The sequence below is a fragment of the Polypterus senegalus genome, chromosome 11 (assembly GCF_016835505.1).
Source record: "Polypterus senegalus isolate Bchr_013 chromosome 11, ASM1683550v1, whole genome shotgun sequence".
Classification (NCBI taxonomy): domain Eukaryota; kingdom Metazoa; phylum Chordata; class Cladistia; order Polypteriformes; family Polypteridae; genus Polypterus; species Polypterus senegalus.
In genome coordinates, this window is record NC_053164.1 from 127,019,519 (window position 1) to 127,039,706 (window position 20,188).

The 20,188-nt window shown below is 37.5% G+C and overlaps 1 protein-coding gene across 6 annotated transcripts in view; it reads left to right on the forward strand.

Annotated features, from left to right (window-relative positions):
• The window catches only part of sorbs3 (sorbin and SH3 domain containing 3), a 275,634-nt gene that overhangs the window by 212,586 nt on the left and 42,860 nt on the right, over positions 1-20,188 (forward strand). For all 6 annotated transcript variants that reach the window (XM_039769617.1, XM_039769613.1, XM_039769616.1 and 3 more), the window contains one exon: positions 16,345-16,439. In XM_039769617.1, coding sequence (XP_039625551.1) covers positions 16,345-16,439 — 95 coding nt within the window. The remainder of the gene's footprint in view (positions 1-16,344; positions 16,440-20,188) is intronic.

Below are 20,188 nucleotides of genomic sequence, written 5' to 3' on the forward strand. Positions count from 1 at the left end.
AGTACAATAAAAAATTCATAAACACATACAGTACATACTGTTATGGACATCAAGCATGGGGTGGCATTCCAGCCAGGATAGTTCAAGGTTCCTTACTTGTTTGGGAGGCCAGTTTAATGAAAGGACAGTGGGAGACCAATGGCATGGACTATTTGCTCCCCCAATACAATAGGTGATAGTCTTCCTGGACTATGATGCCTGCATGGATACCTACAAGGCAGTCTGGGAATTGCAGTCCCATTAGACAGCCTTGTTTTATTCTGTAGGTGCCGGTCAGGGGAGCTGCAGGGACAGACTGTCCCCAAATTAAGTGGAAGTATTCCTGGGTCTGCCATAAAGGAAGCAATTTGACCTCATCCAGGCGAGTCAGAGTCAGGAGAGGAGCTAAACATTTGCCTGGAGGAGTGAAAGGAAAGGAAGAGAAGACGCAAGACAGAATAAGAGGATTTGTGACTGTGCTTTATTTATGAATAACCTGTAAAGGTATTTGCTCAAATAAATTGCTATTTGAACTCGGGACCATGCTGGTGTTGGTATTGGTGTGATGAAGGGTTTGGTGGCTCAGTGGCACACCATACAGGTTTACAATACATACAGAGTTTTTTTACATCCATATTCTGTTATAAGATCAGCTACATCTGAAAATGAATCACTCTGCAGACAAGCACTAATAACTTTCACAAACTGGCCCATCATATGTACTCCATAGTAAATACAGTGCCATCATTAGATGCCAAGAAAGGAAAGAATAAAAGGAAAGAACAAGCAATGGCCACTCTGAATAATTACTATAACTAATTAAAAACCAGTATAAGAAAGTAAAAAGAAAAGCCTGAGCAGGGGTCTTATCAAGAGTGTTGTATGCTAAAATGATTTTCAGATTTGGAGCCAATCACGCTGAACTCCTCTCATTCACCCAATGGAATGAAAAGACAGACATTGGAAATACAGCATATGCATATACCGCTCCATCATGTGTAGATAGTCTTCAATAGTCTATAGTAATATCATCAGCTAGGCTTAAGCTACAGTAGAATAAAGGACTCCCACCCTACATTCGCAAATATTTTTCTAAATTGTTTATCCTCTTCTGGTGCTCTGCCCGGGGTTTGTTTCCTGCCTTGCACCCTGTGTTGGCTGGGATTGGCTCCAGCACACCCCCATGACCCTGTAGTTAGGATATAATGGGTTGGATACTGGATGGATGGATGTTTATCCTCTTTATCACCTTCCATCTGCCTTAAAGTGTTTTTCAAAGTTTTTATGGTCTTCTTCTGTTTGTGAGCGTTTATTCCTGCAGTTCAAAGTTTTGCTCCAAGGTTGACTGGTAACTCTTTTTTGCCTCAAGCCTAATAGTTATCATCTTTAGATACTTTATGTACTGAAGAAGATTGGCATTGTGCTGATGATGGGCTGTTGCTGAGCTTCCTGTCACTCTGAATTGGAATGAGCTGAGGGATAGATGTGTTTTAACAATGGTTTGCTTTACCTAGATTCTGAAATTCTTCCATTATTCATCTTTGATGAACTATCCTTAATAATAACTTTATATGACCATGTTTTATTCAAGCCTATGTTGCCTTAATACAACTTTTAATTCAATTTCATTGAAAAGTCTTTCCAAGCCTCCCACCCAACAAAGATTCTACTGAACATCACCATCATAATATATTCTCATTCACCACCAGAAAATATTCCCAAGACACTTATGTTTGCCTCATTTACTAGATTCTTTGTTTGATGTGGAGCCAGTGCTCTTACCTGTCTGACAATAAGGGGGCTCGTGTAACACGAGATTTGAAGGAAGATAGAAGAAACATTGCTTTAACCAATTTCTTTCTACTGTGCTTAAAAAAGTGGACCACCCACAGCAGTAAATCTATTCTATATACATCAAACCCCACAGCTAAGAGGGAGAAGGTTATCCATCCTACAGCTTGAATAAGATTTACAGAAAACGGAAAATACATTTCCTCCGGCCCAGAGGGACCTTTGCCCAAGTAACCCTAATCTGAATTCACACCTGACTGAGCCAAAGAGATCAGCGTGCCTGAGGCTACCAGACACGTGGTCAGCTCCACACATATCAGTGTGCTATCCTGAAACTGAGTTAGAAAGAAAAATGACACTGAATTAGTTATTAATAAAAGGGAATGATGGGTTTATTTCACCCATTCTTCTTACTAAAAGTGGGAATTTACCTGATAGGTTATTTCTTGTTCAAAGGCCCCAAACCTCACATAATTCATGCTGTTGGGGTAGGTTACATGTGTTTGTGACAGTAGCAAAATAAGCTTTGTATAAATATATCTTTATAACATTCTTTAATATTCGGGAATGTCTGTGGAACACCAATTTTTATTTTAAAACTGAACAAATTTAATCTTTTATACTGTGTATAATCATGTCCAATGCTGGTTCCCTCCTAGAGTCTGATGCTACTAGGTGTAACAATTAACATATTTTGTATGTGTATTTTGATTTGTTGAATTTTTTTCTTTACCTCATAGAATCTGTTTATGAGATCATTGATAATTTAGTAGAGAATATTAAAACTCATATTTTATTCCTATTTTTTTCTTTGTTTTGACTCAGTTAAATGTGTCACGTGACTGTGATTGTTGCCACATGTGGCTCTGTAAATATGGTGGCAGTCACTTTGCAAATTATCCGTCGGTGAATAACACTCCTTGAACTTGATTTCTAACACAGGTTTATTAAGTTCCAAATAAGCCTTAGCACTTTGTTGTTTGTCTTTTTAAGGCGTTGATCTGGTTTTCTATCTTACATTATGTAACTATCTCCTTGTTATGTTTTTCCTCACCTTAATCCGTCGATACAAGTCTATCATAACACTGGGATAGACTGTAATCCCACCGTGGGTTTCAATTGGATCAAGTAAGTTTGAGAATGTGGTGCATGCTTTTTATTAATGCACCCATAATGTTGATATATTGTATTAATTATATGACTTTTTTTATAACTGATAATAAGTCATTATAAATAATGTTCATTATTTTTAATATTTATGAGGATTAAATTATAAGCATCAGCAAGATTTAATAATATTACGAATAACTTCATCATATCAATCTTTATAATGCACTGGTGAGGCCTTGTCTAGTGTATTGTGCACAGTTTTGGTCTTCAGGCTACAAAAAGGACATAACAGCACTAGAAAATGTCCAGAGAAGAGCGACTAGGCTGATTCCAGGGCTATATATAGGGGTTGAATTATGAGGAAAGATTAAAAGAGCTGAGCCTTTACAGTTTAAGCAAAAGAAGATGAAGAGGTGACATGATTGAAGTGTTTACAATTATGAAGGGAATTAGTACAGTGGATCATTATTTTAAAATGAGTTTATGAAGAACATTGGGAAACAGTTGGAAACTTGTTAATGGTAAATTCACACAAACATTAGGAAAGTTTTCTTTATACAGAGAACCACAGACACTTGGAATGAGCTACCAAGTAGTAGACAGTAAGACTTTTGGGACTTTCACAAGTAGACTTAGTATTGTTTTAAAAGAATTAAGAGGATATGAACCACGAGCCTGCGGTGGGTTGGCACCCTGCCCGGGATTGGTTCCTGCCTTGTGCCCTGTGTTGGCTGGGATTGGCTCCAGCAGACCCCCGTGACCCTGTATTCGGATTCAGCGGGTTAGAAAATGGATGGATGGATGGATGAACCACGAGCTTTTTTGGGCTTAATGGGCCATTCTTGTCTAGATTATTCTAATGTTCTAATCATGTTAATAAATCTTAAATATTGAGTACTATTTAGCATTCTATATTCTCAAATTAATGTGTGTTTTTGTGAATATGTATATGACTAGGCTAGTAGCAAGCACCAACTTATAATAGAAATACATTTTAAGCACCACCAGTCATTTCAGTAAGTAATATAGTGCCTAATATTGTGATGGAATTTAAAGTAATATCTCATGCATTAGGTAAATATAAGTAATAAACAAATATATTTATTTTAATTAGCACCTTCGGTTAACATGAACAAATATTAAGCATAATACATCAGTTCACCTGTTTCAGACCCTTTTTTGGCAGTATCAAGTTCAGAGTTGTTGGTCTCTCTGGACGGGACACCAATCCATCATAGGGCAAATTTATGCACCCACAAAAAGGTACAATTAAGACTTAGAAGACTGAAGAGAACTGAAACAGTTGCCAAGAATTATGAGGTGGCAAGGCTACTCATTGTCCCACAGTCATACTATAAATTCATGCCCAGGACTGTACAATAAATGAATACTAAACACTTCCTCATAATATGAACTAACCTAAAGTTAGTTGCATCATTACCTCTAGGGTGGATCTACCATAAGTGCCTTCTGGGTGCACACCCAGGGGCCAATGGCGGCATGGGGCATTTTCAGCAATATACACAACAACTTGATGAAACAATTGATTATCAATGAGTTGAAATAACAAATTAATGAAACGATCGATTATTCCTGAGTCAAAATGACCAATGGGGACCTGCACTCGATTGATGAAGAAATCGAGTCTCGTGCAGAAATCAAGAATGTGAAATGCCATGTTGCATTACACGACCCATTGTTCATATTCTGAATTGTTAAAAGTATGATCAACACTCTGTTAAGGAATTACATCATCTAGGGACCTGTGGGAGTCTTAATCCAGCCTTGATTGCCCAATATTTATAAATGTTAAGTTTTAAAATAGATAGCACATGAATGCTAGACAGTGTGACTTCATCATAAAAACCTCAAATGCTATAAATAAAGAAGAATCATTTCGTCATAAGGTCAGTAATTGTTGAGTAAAGCAAAGGATTAGTCAAGATGTGAGTAAAACTTAAGCACCACAACATATAATGAGAAAATTCTTGCTATTGCAACATGGAACAAACACGTGGTGTATGATTTGTTTAAATGACGAAAGCCCCTTTCATTATGAATAAATATTCACCACTTCTCCATGGTATGAATTCATCTCAATCATACCTGTGCAATAAGACTAAAGTTTAAACTAATTCCCATTGTTTAAAACGTGATAAATTTAAAACTCCACCCCACCTGTCAGACAGCCACATACTATAAATACATATGGAATTAGGCACTGCCAATGTTGTATAATAGGTAAAAATGAGTTACTTTCCTAATTTTAAACAACACCCTGTAATGTAAGGAGAGTCAAAACACCAGTCCGTACTGTAAAATCATCTAAAGCGCCATCTCATTTTGTCAGAGAACCTTAAGCACTACTCATGTTATACAAAACATGATATTTGATATTAACACTCATAAGGTTTCATAAGGAGCACTAGTACTACAAAAATATTAATTACTTTCCTATTGTCTTAACAAAGCTTAAACACCACATTATAATGTGAGCAAGGTTAAAGCTTCATTCCAAACTTTAAGCAAACCTGGAGAACTGCTTCATATGCTCAGCAAACCATATGGTGCACATAAGCACTCATTCATTCTTTTTTTTTTTCCAAATCTGCTTATTTCCATTCAGTAGCAGGAAAGCAGCAGTCAATCAAGCAGTGGGCACAAGCCCTACTTGCGTAACGTATCAGTCAGTTGCTGGATATACTCAAGTCCTGTAGGCCAACTGAGAGATGCCTGTCAACTTAACCTTCACATCTTTGTAATGAGGGACTGTATTAAGGGCTTTCTCGTAATCTGAAATAATCTTACGTAAGCACTGCTCAAGACTGATTAAGTATTAAGCACCACTCCATACAGTAAAATTATTTAGCACCCACACCATGCAAATTACTCTTAAAGTGTTTGCTTATACTGTAAATGAGGCTGCCATAGTATGAATTAATCTTAAGCATTGCCTTCCGAATTAATCAACTTGTATCACCATCTGCATGCTGGGAATAATCGTAGAGCATTTCCCTAAAGCAGCTGAGAAACCTGAGTCTGTCAGAATGGTCAGCAGGCAACCCGCTGAAAAAACTGCCTCCTACAATGGTGACTGACCAGCTCAATCCTGTGACTAAAACACATAATTGACTTTGAAATCCACAAGGACACTTCTTGGAATGGACATACAGTAGGAGGTAGGGTCGAGGAGACGGTCAGATCTTTCCCCCAAGTTTCAACATACTCATTTATAAGAACCTAGATGCACTATCATCCCTTCACAAACTGCACCCACTAGCTCTCTCTCTCAGAAGTGATTAGAAAATGGCATGCCTTTATATGGCAAGTATTAAGTAGGCTTGAGAGTTTAAAAAAAATTGGAATTTTTGAAATACTTTTCAGGCGCACGGCACTTTGATTCATGGAGTGTGCACATTTATGACAGACACCCAGAGCTTTGGTTGATATTTTTTTATCTGTCATCTGGAATTGCACAACTGTGTCTCGAAACTACGGGCAGTGATGCACACCGAAAGACAAGTGGGAGACAGAAGCCTCAAGGCTATGATGATAACAACCAGCTAGGGACTTGGCAGGGGAGCTAACTTTGTGCCTTTAGTAAGTTAATCTTTGATTTTGTTTGGCTGCTGTTTTACATACTTCTTCTCTGTTAAACGTAAGTACTAAACGACCAAAGCCAAATGCATTTTTCAAGACTTCTCAATTGATATTCCCGCCCTCCAAAGAGGGCACATTCCATTCTATTGTTGTAGTTGAAAATGTCCTGACTTGAGAATGTTTACTGTGGAGATTAATAAAACACACTCAAACTTTGTTCTTTTCCCAGCAGGATCATGCCAGCCTGTTTATAAAGCCCTCAATAGACTAACGTCACAATTTTTATTTAGGTTTCTTAATGTGTTAATGTGGACATCATCCCTCATGGTGCCATTCTTGGAGTACCCTCTTGGGTCATAAATCCCCCACAACAAGGTTTCTAGGGCCAAATGCTTCCTTTTAAACAAAGCAAGAATGTTATACAGTAGGCTGACTACAACAAAGAGGCATTTTTGTAGAATTAGCGGTTTTGGGATAATAAATCTCACTGATTTTAAGCAACATGTGCGTGCACATTTCTAAAAATGCAGCCTGAGGCAACTCCTCCTCCAAACTCCCTGTCAGGAAAAAGAAGCAAAAGAAAATAAAAACACTCAACCTGTCAGTGACTGAAGTCAGCATTAATGAGAACGCCCACAGCTTTAGCTCTAGAGTTGTCAGGTTCAAAATAAAGAGACATATACTGCCTTTTGCATCGATTCTTTTAATATCTTCTTTTTGAAATTCTGTCATATTACACGCATGTAACGTATTTGTGCTGGCAACTGAAAGTGTTGAGTTGTCATTCACAAAACCAATAAACCGGATTATTATGTTTTTATATTTGGCTGACACCTTTATCCAAGGTGAGTTAGAAGATCAGAATATATTATTGTCATTTACATAATATTTTTAACAAGAGGCACACAGGTAAGCTAAGGGTTACAAAGCAAGTTAGCGAAAGGCATTGAACTGGCAAGACATTGGTTTAAATGTTTCAAAACTGTCCTTCCTGCCTAAAAGCATCAAAATATGATATAAGTTCACGTATTCTTAAACACACATTTTAAGAACAACATCAACATCAAAAGCATCAACATTCATTTATATAGCACATCTTCATACAAGCAATGTCCGAAAGAAAAAGAAGAATGTAATTAAAAAGGCTATACACTATGACATATAGAAAGTTACAGTATATGAAATGAATAACAAATAAATAATAATTAAAAAGGCAATAATATTAAAGAATAAGTAACAAAGGCAAAAGATAAGGTCAGACGGTTGTTAGGAGAGAAAAAAAAATCCAGTTAGGCTGGAGAAAAAAATTCTCCAAGGCCAAAAAAACCACCCAGCCATCACTGGGCATTCTACCTAATATAAATGTTCGTAAATCAGTCCTTGTTATTTTAAGGCTTCACATGACTCTATCTGATGATGTTGGTCTTTTGGACAGATGGGACACCCACCTTCAATCCATCAACACAGGAGGCTGCATGGTGCCTTGATCAGGTGGTGGTGGTGCAGATCGCCACCACAAAAGAACCAGAAAAGACAGTAGAGAATAGTGGGAATTAGTACAGATGTTGGATCCTTGAAGAATATGTTAATTCTACACCTGAAATGCAGCTACAAAAAAGCCATAATAAAATAATGGGTTTTAAGCAGTTGTTTAAATGTTCCACAGTACTAGCCTGGCAAATTTAAAGTATTCCAGATTTTGGTTGCATAACAGCACCACTTCTTTTAAGCCTGGCTCTTGGAATTATAAACTGACCTCCATTTGAAGATTTAAGGTTATGAACTGGAGTGTAGAGGGACAGGGATTCCAAAATATAGGACAGAGCGAGATTATTTAAGGCTTTGTAAATCATTAGTAGTATTTTAAAGTCAATTCTGAATAACATTGGTAACCAATGTAACAGCAGTGAAACTGGAGAGATGTGCTGAGATTTTCTTTTCCTAGTTAAGGTTCTGGCTGCTGCATTCTGCACTAATTGCAACCAATTGATGTCTTTTTTAGGTAGTCCTGTTAAGAGTGATCTATTCAATTAAAAACAAAAGCAGCTTAGGGCAGAAAGATGAGCTTGTTATGCCACCAGAGACCCAAAAATCTATACCATTTGTGGATTTCAGTTCTGCATTTCATACAATCATATCAGAGCTTCTCCACAGCAAACGTCTCAGTATGAATGCGGACTCTGTCACATATCTCTGGATTTCTGACGTTCTACGTCAGTGGTTCACATCCTTTTCTAGGCCCTGCATCCCTAGAAAGTGTTGAATTTACGTTCACACTCATACAAAAATAATACCATATTTGAAGATGAAGAAGTCAAATTTCTAATTTTTGAACCAAATAAAATGCTGCGGGTGAACAAATTGAACATAAGCTTTTAACTCAGTGTAAGACATTTAAATAGAAATTGAGCAATTTACCTTTATAAATCTCAATAATCTTATAAATATTGTCATAAGAACGAGACATAAACAGATAAAGGTTTGGGGCAGCCACCCGTATAATATGGTATCCTGGCTGCAAAGTCATTTTTTATCACATACACAGCATTGATGTGCATCCAACTGAGTCCAGAACAAGACTGAGGGAAAAGGGAAAAGGGCAGGCTTTTAAAGGGGAAGACAGGAAGTGAGGTCATAAGGATCGGGCACGTGTTCTTCATTCATTGGATCGAGCCCGGACGTGACGTCAAGAGAGCCAGGTGGAATCTCCCGGAAATGGTCTACAGGAAAGGGAGAAAAAGAGTCAGTGCACTCTGCCACATCCCAGCATGCCTCAGAGCTGCCTTCACTCAAGCCCTTTAGCTGCCTCCCATGCGCACATGTGTGACAATATCTCCTCCATGAAGCTTAGACACTGGACAGACGGTCTGGGGGTTGGGGTACCCCACGAAGTATCAAGTGCCGTAAGGAAATGACACATGATTAATGATTAAGGGTTTTTTTTTTTTATTTCACCTTATACAATTTCTTGTATTAGGAATTTGTTAGTTTTCGCATACCCCTAGGGGTCAGAGCGCAGGGTCAGCCATTGTGCAGTGCCCCTGGAGAAATTACATGTTAAGGGTCTTGCTCAAGGGCCCAGCAGAGTAGGATCTCTTTTGGCAGTGACGAGGATTCGAACCGGCAACCTTCTGGATACCAGCACAGATCCTTAGGTTTGGGGGATTGGAGACCACTGTGAAACAATGGGTACAGGTGCGCCGCTAAGCAGTGCAAAGCAGTCGACTGGCTTAGTCCCCTGATAACACCTGTACTGAAGTTCAAAAACATGTATGTCACACAGTTAAAATTACTGTGCTACTGCCAGGACCTCCAGCAGGAGAGAAGGGCTGAGTGTAAGCAATAGGTTTGCATCCAATTCAGTCCTCCTTCTCCCTCTCAACAAAAATGTCAACCTAACCTCAAAATCGGTGATGTTTCATGATCAGGTCTTTAACAGAGATCAATACTAGACCTTGCCCTTCTCTACAGATCATTGCAACGTCAAAATTCCCCTCTCTTAAAAAAAGGCTTTTGCCTTTACAAATGCCACACCCGCAGCAAGGGACCCACAAGAATACGCATCTCTACTGCTTAATCACAGGTGACAATTGTACAGGCAATGCTTGATTCTTTTCATATCATACTAAAGGAGCACTAACTAATAAATGACCCACAAATGATGGCACACTGCAAGACACCAATTGCACCATGATTGACCTTACTCAATTTTGATGAATCGCAAAGCAGCTTTCCTAATTTTCGCATCTCCTGAAATTCTATCTCAACACCTCCTTGGGGGTGTGGGAACTTCAAGTTTAGAATCTTTGTTCTATGTAACAGACAGGGTTGACGGGCGAATATCAGTCAGGCTCCCTGACCCTGAACACAGGGTCCCATCAATGGTTGTGTTCTGTCCCCTCTCCTTTTCTTTCTGTACACCATTGGCTGAACTTTCAGTGATCCATCTGTTAAAATGAATGTTGCTGATGACACCACCCTGATTGACCTGATCACAGACAGGGATGAGGTGACGTAGCAGAGGGAGCTGAATCAGCTGCCCAGTTGGTGCATCTGCAAAAATCTTAACTTGAATTCCCTGAAAACAGTAGGAAGGATTGTGGATTTTAGGAGACACTCCTCTCCTCCTACAGCAAGGTAGAATCATTTACATTTCTTAGCACAACTATCACTCAGAACCTAAAATGGGATGAAGACATAACTGATCTTATCTAAAAAGCTCAGCAGTGGATGTTTTTTTCTGAATTAACTTACAAAGTTTAACCTGTCCTAGGAAGTGCTGGTACAGTCTAATGGAGCCATCATTGAAAGCATCTTCTCTTTCTCCAGAACAGTCTGGTATGGCAAAGCATCTGCTTACTCAAAACATAAACTAAAGTGTGAGAACAGCGGAAAAGATTGTAGGACTCAAGCTGGTCTCACCTGAGGTCTTGTATAGATCACGGGTCAAGAAACGAACCTGAAATATAAGCAAAGTCTTTACTCCCCCAGGCAACCATCTCTTTCAGTTATTACCATCAAGGAAAGTCACCAATCATTATATGTAAGAACCACTAGACATAAAAACATTTTCTTTTTTTTTTTTTATTTATTTATTTATTAATTTTATTACAATCAATACATAGCAATCAAGTTTTACAAAAAAAAAGAATTATGCTAAGAACAGATCGATCCCCACCCTTGAGAGAGAGAGCAAGCCAAACGGTGTAAAATTTAAGGCTTGTAAAAATACCTAAATCAACAAATTCTCTGTGCTTTATAAAATCATTTCAAAATATTACTGATTAGATCCTGCCATGTTTTGAAAAAAGTCTGCACAGATCCTCTAACTGAGTATTTGATTTTTCCAATTTTAAATAATATAACACATCAGTTTCCCACTGACTTAAAAGAGGAGAGTTTGGGTTCTTCCAGTTTATCAGAATAAGTCTGCGTGCCAACAGTGTAGTGAATGCAATCACAATTTGTTTGTCTTTCTCCACTTTAAGACCCTCTGGAAGAACCCCAAACACAGCTGTTAATGGGTTAGGAGGGATTGTGAGTCCAAGACTGTCTGAGAGGTAATTAAAAATTTTTGTCCAGAATAATGTTAATTTGGAGCAGGCCCAGAACATGTGACCTAGTGAGGCTGGGGCTTGGTTGCAACGTTCGCAGGTTGGATCATGCCCTGGAAACATTTTGGAGAGTTTTAGTCGAGACAGATGTGCTCGATATATAATTTTGAGTTGTATAATTGTATGCTTTGCATATGGAGCTTGAGTGAATTCTCTGCATTGCTACTTTCCACTCCTTTTCTGATATATTAATTGAGAGGTCATTTTCCCAGTGTCCTCTTGGATCTTTGAAAGGAAGGGATTGTAAAAGGATTTTATATATTGTAGAGATGGAGTCTAACTCCTTGAAATTGAGCAATAATTTTTCCAGCGTGGATGAGGGTGCAAGATGAGGAAAATCTGGAAGGTTCTGTTTAACAAAGTTCCTGATTTGAAGATAGTGAAAGAAATTTGTAGCTGGAATGTTAAATTTGGAATGTAATTGTTCATAGGATGCAAAGGCGTTGTCTATATAAAGATCTCTAAGCAAGTTAATTCCAAATTTTTCCAGATATTAAAACTGCATATGTTTGTGAGGGTTGAAAGAGGTGGTTCTTTTGCAGGGTGCCACAGAAAGAAGCTTCTCCGTCTTAAAATGCTTTCTACATTGGTTCCAGATTCTAAGTGAGTGGAGCACAATTGGGTTATTAGTGTATTGCCGATAGCGTGTGTTTATTGGAGCACAAAGCAAGGAATACAAAGAAGTACTGCAGGATTTTACTTCTATTGCGGTCCATGCCTGTGTATGTTCTTCTATTTGTGTCCAGGTTCTTATCGACTGTATATTTGCCGCCCAGTAATAAAACTGGAAGTTAGGTAGAGCCATGCCGCCTTCTGCCTTTTGTCTTTGTAGGGTCGCTCTTTTGATGCGTGGATGTTTAGAATTCCAAATAAATGAGGTTATTGTTGAATCTAATTGCTTAAAGAACGATTTATTAATGTATATTGGTATGTTTTGAAATAAAAAGGAGCTTAGGAAGAATATTCATCTTAACAGTGTTAATTCTTCCAGCTAGTGTGAGATGAAGGGTTGACCATCTATGCAAGTCTTGTTTAATTTTTTCCATACAGGCGACGAAATTTTTTGATAAAGAGCTTTATGTTTACTTGTGATGTTTACCCCGAGGTATTTAAACTGTTCTGCAATGATAAAAGGAAGGGTGTCTAATCTAATATTATATGCTTGCGAATTCACGGAAAGAGTACACTTTTATTCAGATTAATTCTGAGACCAGAGAGCTTTTGAAATTCTGTGAGTGCTGCTAAGACTGCAGGCACAGAATTTTCTGGGTCCGATATATACAGTACCATGTCATCTGCATATAATGAGATTTTCTGTTCCAGTCCTTCTCTGCTAATCCCCTTTATCTGATCAGTATTTCGACAATGTATTGCCAGTGGTTCAATGGCAATTGCAAACAGCAGTGGTGACAAAGGGCATCCTTGTCTTGTGCCACGTTCTAGTTTAAAGTAGTCTGAGCAAATGTTATTGATGCAAACTGAAGCTTCTGGGTTAGTATACAGTAATTTAATCCATGCACAAATGTTGGGCCAAACCCAAACTTCTCCAAAATAGTAAAAGGTATTTCCATTCAATCATGTCGAATGCTTTTCTGCATCCAATGATAATAATATTTCTGGGGTGTTTGATTTAGTTGGTGAGTATATTACATTAAACAGGCGTCGAGATTTGAAGATAAGTGTCGGCCCCTAATAAATCCAGTTTGGTCTTGTGATATTATGAGGGAGCACTTTCTCCATCCTTCTAGCTATGATTTTAGAGAGTATTTTAACGTCGTTATTCAGAAGTGAAATTGGTCTGTATGATGCACATTGTAATAAGTCCTTATTTTGTTTTGGAAAGACAGTGATTAGTGCTTGGCGAAAGGTTTGTGGAAGAGATTGGTTATCTCTGGCTTCTGTAAATGTTGCTAATAGGAGGGGAGCTAGCTGAGCGGAGAATTTCTTGTAAAACTCTGCAGGGTAGCCATCAGGGCCTGCTGCTTTTCCACCTTGGAGTGACTTTATAGCATCCAGTAATTCTGATAATGACAGAGGTTTATCGAGCTCCTCCACACTAATAGCGTCAATTTGTGGTATCTGTAATTTATCCAGAAATGCATTAGATTGTATATTGTCTTCTTTAAACTCAGTAGTATATAGGGATTTATAGTAGTCTCTAAAAGTGCACATTATATTTTTGTGTTCGATGATTTTATCTCCATTAGTGTTAGTAATTACGAGATTGCGTTGCACTTCTTGCTTGTGAATTTGTTGCTAAAAGCTTATTAGCTTTCTCTCCATGTTCATAATAATGATGTCTGGATTTGTAAATTAGTTGTTCGGTTTCTTTAGTTGTCAAGAGGTTTAATTCTGAATGTAGAGCCTGCCTCCTCTTATGTAGAGTCTCGCTTGGTAGTCTGGCATGTTCTTCATCTATTTTAGTAATTTAGCTTTTTATCTCTGCTACTTTCTTAGCGGATTTATTTCTGTGGGAAAGATATGAGATAATCTGTCCTCTTAAGAAGGCCTTAAGAGTTTCCCAGAGTATTCCTGCAGAGATCTCAGGGGATGTATTTGTCTCTAGAAAGAATTCGATTTGTTTGGATATAAATTCAGTACAATTCTCGTCAGCTAATAGAAGCGGATTGAGGCGCCATCTGCGGGGTGAGTGTATGGGGCTTAGTAATTTCAGCTCCAAGATCATCGGAGCATGGTCTGAAATAACAATAGCATCGTATTTACAAGATTTAATCTTAGGCAAGAAGTTATTATCTATAAAGAAGTAATCAATCCTTGAGTAGCAATGATGTACTGGTGAGTAGAAAGAATATGTTCTTGAATTTGGGTTTAAAACCTCCAGGGATCTGATAAGTTGTGATCAGTTAAAAACTTTGTAATTATCTTTGCGGTGTTAGTTGCCGTTCCCCCTGTGGAGGAAGTCTTATCTAAAAGTGGATTTAGAACACAATTAAAGTCCCCAGCCATTATAAGTTTATGATTGTTCAGATTGGGAATGGATGCAAATAAATTTTGTATAAATTCCTTATCATCAACATTAGGTGCATAAACATTTATCAAAATCATTTTACAGTTAGATAAGTCTCCCATGACCATCACATATCTCCCTTCAGGATCCAATACTACATCTGATGCTACAAATGGTACTGTTCTATGTATGAGAATTCCCACCCCTCTAGTTTTCTTTGTAAAACTAGAATGGAACATTTGGCCAGACCAGTCTTTTTGCAGCCGGAACTGATCCTTACTTAGTAAGTGGGTTTCCTGTAAAAATACTATTTTAGCATTTAGACCTGTTAGGTGAGAAAGTACTTTCTTTCTCTTTAATTCGTGATTCAGGCCTTTAACATTCCAGCTTACGAAGTTAACTGTCCCATCATGGAGACACTGATTCTGAGTTTTTGGTGTCATATTATAGTCTTAACTGGAAGTGAAATAGTTTAGGTCTTAATTTCCTATTCCCCCAAGAGTTGTTGCCATGCAGCTTATTATTACATTGATAGTTATAATTATAAAGATTGAGATGATAGATTAGATATAGATCAAGCCTGCTCTCTTTCTCTGAAAACATTTTCACTAGGATTATACATGGTCTCTAATTCATCCATCTCTTCCTGATTTTTGTTCTCCACCAATTCAATATAAATGTGTATTTAATGTATGACTTGCATAATATATTACTGAACAGGAGTGCAATTCTACTTTACTGTAATATTTTATATATCTCGGTTTACTACATGTAATGTTGTGATAATGTCATGTATTATATTTTAATTCTGTGTACCTTGTTATGTGTGTGACACCAAGAGAAATTCCTAGCAACTATGTTGCCTGGAAATAAAGTTCAGGTTCAAGATCAAGTATGGGTCATATGCCAGAACACTTATTATGGTAGCCTGTGGTCGATTGATACACTTGGAGAATAACAGTGTTTTTCTGCCTGGTACCCCAACCCCCATCTCCACATCTCAAAGACATGCAGGTTAGGTTTTGTGACTTGGAATAAGTGAATGCAAGTGTGTATGTAAGTGTGGACTATGAAGGGCTGGCACTGGATCCAGAGTTGCTTTCTGATGCCAGGAAATGAGTAAAGCTCTTCATTTTCAAGCTACCTGATCTATTGTTCCTTAAGTATTAGGACTTTGTTCTTGATACTAGGGTGTTGCACTGTGTTAGCCATTATGAATGTAGTGAGAAGTCAAGTAAAATGACACCTTCTATTGGCTAACTAAAAAGATTACAATATGCCAGCTTTCGAGGCAACTCAGGCCCCTTCTTCAGGCAAGATGTCATCAGGAGGATGTAATAAATCTTGCCTGAAGAAGGGGCCTGAGTTGCCTCGAAAGCTGGCATATTGTAATCTTTTTAGTTAGCCAATGAAAGGAGTCATTTTTTGTGACGACTTTGTTCTTGTAAACTTGCTCATGTAGCTATTCACTTGACCCCACAATTTACACATACTCTATTTTGGCAATACTGAGTTGTTCATGTATATATTCGATTTCTCTCTGTGATGGATCTAACAGCAAGTTTTCGAAAATTGAACTTTTATTTCTGTTTAATTCAATGCTCAGTAAGAGTTGCTTTAGGCAAACTATGGAGAACATCCCCAGAGCACTACACATTTGCAAATCAATACCATTTCACAAAGATTTGTATTCATACAATGCAGAGGTTTGGCTTGTGTTGTAACCTACTAATGGTAGTACATTGAGATTTTAAATTAACCTACTGCTTTTTGCTCTTTCAGAAATCAGCCATCAGTAATTCAGCTGGGGTGTGGCCTCCCACATGACAATCTTTGGAGTACAAAGACGACTAGCAACAAGGATCCACCCCTTATTGGTTTGTCTTTTTTTCTGCTGTTTATTTACTAAACATCTCTAAGTGGGTCCAGGATATCAGCTTTTATGCTTCCTGTCTTTGAAAGCAGCTGTCAGAGAGTCTCCAACAGCTTTACTCCTCATGTGTCTCACACTTCTTCTTTCAATTATGTCATCAAAGCCAAATTGACCAATCACACCAAAGCCAAACTGACCAGTCAGCTTGCAGGGACCTTAGTGTTTTATTACAAAGGAGATATCATCATCCTGGCAATGCTGCTTAGAGTTTGGTCACTTCAATTTAATATCTATCTGTTATGAATTTTATGACTGCAAAGCTGACAGCATTTAAGAGTGAACAGGACAAGTATTTACAGAAAATGACAAGGGGTCAAAACTGAAAAAAAAGGCAGTGTGACAGGCCCAAAACAAAGGACTGACTCACAATCAAAAAGTGATAACAAAAGTTACATTTTTTCAATCAATATTTGGAAAGGGTTTTCCTTCTGCAGCTCAGACAGAAAAGGATTGCCCAGCAAGACCTTTTATGCCATCATGGCACAATCATGGTACAGGGTCAATGAATGCCAAGCCCATGACAACTAAATGTGCCAAATGATCACAAATATATGTGACCCTAAAACAGTCAAAATGCCCAAAAAATAATAATCGATTTCAAATATTGACACAAAATATTTGAGGAATTCCCAGAAGTAACATAACTCATAACTATAAATAGCTAGCCTTAAAAAAATTCTGTATCTTTCCCTTTGCCTTTTTTTTTCCAATGCGTTTTTTTTTTTTTGAGGATGCAGAATTCATATCTTGCATTTATTAATTTATTGGACATCATTATAATTATGTTAAAATATACTTGGATTCCATCTTGAATTTCAAAGGGCACCTCTATTTTGCAGATATAATGCTAGTGGCTGCCACAGCTTCACTAGGATTAAATGTCTGGGAGTGTGTGGGGCATGAAACTGTGTGCACAATGACATAAAGCTCGGCGTCAGGCATTTATGGGTTATGCAAGGTTGTGGATTAAAAATAAAGTGCGTTATTGTGTTTATCCTTCATTTTGAACCTCCATGTAAAGAATATTGTGCTTTGAACTTTGACTGGAATTTAGCAAACTGTTTTGGATTAGAAGAAAGATAGGACTCCTTTTTTTTGGTTTAGGGACTTGACTTATTTTATTCATCACATCTCATTTTCTGGTTTCTTTATTAAAGGAATACAGCACCAAAAAAAATATTTTTTTATATATTACTTACAATATGTATTTTGTAGTGATGACCGAGAATGAAAGTAAAGTTTATGATAGAACACAAACCAGTTATTCTGGACAGAGAATTAATCATTCTTCACTAAAGATTGAATGGAGGGAGCTTGAATTGCTTTTCCTGATTATGATGTGCAAAGATGTTTCTTGAAGTATCTATTTAACAATATTTTAGCAAAAAAATATGTGTGTGCTTTGCATGTTGTGAGCACAAGACTGGATAATTAACGTGGATTATACAACACAAGTGACATGAATTTTTTTTTTTTACCATGAATGTTTTAATATTGTTTGCCATTGTACAGGATTGATCACCTTTGGCTTGTATTGTATCATAAACTCTTTTATCTACCTTTTCCATGAAAGCATAAGATTGTATGTTCCGTATACAACCCTACACCTGTGTACTACAGTTTTCACACCAGTGCCATCTTATAGCTCCTAGCAAGGATTACAATTATACAGATATTCTACTGTAGAATATCTTTGTAGAATAAGCAACACTTTATCTCTTTTTACACTTGGCTTTGCTTTACTCAATACTTTACTCAATAACATATGAAAGGCATGCAGGGCTACACGGGGCAATTGCTTTTCATGTAATCACTTTCCAGGAGGCACACACCACATTCTAAATGAGCTGTAAGCGTACAAACAAATTTGACCATGTCTGTAGATCCCTTACATAGATATGCATATTTTATTAGAAACAACAAATGTTTTCCAAAATAAAAGTTAATTTTTAACCTAACAGGCCCCTTTCGTGCACTTAATTCAATCCAATATGACATGAAGCTGGTGTCTAATGAATTAAAAATAACACAAAAAAAATGTAGTTAAAATATGATGTACATTTTTCCCCCAGAAGCAGCTGATCTGTTATATAAGAGCTTGCTTATATTTATCGCTTTCATGAGAGTCAAAGTTATTCACATTTTCATTATCATTTAAATCATAAGATTGCCTTTTCTGATAAGAAGTCTTCAGGTGGGCACATCCTGTCAAGTTGTGTATATTCATATGAAAGCTTTTCTGATTTTACATCTTATCTACATGTTTAATTTATAATTTACACACTGCATCACTAATGTGTTCATTTACATTCCAGTGCACAAACATTAAAAACATTGGTCAATTTTCTGAACTTGCTTATTCCAAGGGTCAGAGAGGAAGGGAACTATCCTTTTAGCACTAAGCACAAGAGAGATAGTTGGTTACTTACACTTATAAAGAGTTTTTGTAGATAGCCAAAGTGGCAGCCATTACTTGTTACATGGGGAAGGTATGAGAGAGATAATTAGCCAATTAGAAACATGGTATATATAGGAGGCCATTATGGACTAGGCTGTAATGGACAATTAATCCACAACATCAAGGTAAAATGCAGACAATCTTCCCTTGAACAGGGCACTCTTTATGACATTCCAGGTTGGCTCCATGCTCCCTGGTTGCTTCTGGGAGCCTCTTGAACCATCGTTAGTCATGAGCTGAGATGAGCCGGGCAAATGAGGACGCACACGGTCAGCAAGGGGATAGTGCAAAACTGTCATGTGCTTTTATTAACACCGATCAAAAGTGTTCAAAAACCAATGCACTGTTAAAACCACATCCTCAGTAAGTAAATAATCCATAAAACCAGTGTTCAGTGGAGGGTAAAATCCAAATAAATACTCCAATAAAAATAAGGTTTAAATCACAGGCAAGTTCTTCTTTGTTTTTTTAATTTTATTGATTTTATTGAAATCACACAATACATCATACAAATAGATCAATTTTACAAAAATAGGATTGAAAACAAAGCAACCCCCACCCCTGAGAAAGAGAGCATGGGCAGCAGAATAAAACTTAAACCTAGTAAAATAAGTAAATAGATAAATTAATAAGTAAAAATAGATGAATGGAGAAGAAAAAGAAAAAAAAGGAATAGGGAGAGAATCTGCTTCCTTAGTGCTTTAAAAGCTTATTCTAAAATGTTATTGATTAGATCCTGCCAGGTTTTGAAAAATTTCTGCACTAATCCTCTAAGTGAGAATTTGATTTTTTTCCAGTTTCAAATAATATAAAACATCAGTTACCCACAGACTTAAAAGGGGAGAGTTAGGATTCTTCCAGTTGAGCAAAATAAGTCTGTGTGCCAGTAGTGTAGTCAAGGCAATTACAGTTTGTTTGTCCTTCTCCACTTTAAGCCCATCTGGACATTTTGGACAATTTTAAGTGAGACAGATGTGTTCAAAATATATAATTCTGAGTTGAATAATTGTACTGCGGTGGGCTGGCACCCTACCCTGGGTTTGTTTCCTGCATTGTGCCCTGTGTTGGCTGGGATTGGCTCCAGCAGACCCCCGTGACCCTGTAGTTAGGATATAGCGGGTTGCATAATGGATGGATGAATAATTGTATGCTTTGCGCATATGGAGCTCAAGTGAATTCTCTGCATTGCTACCTTCCACTGATATGTTGAGGGAGAGATCCTTTTCGCATTGTCC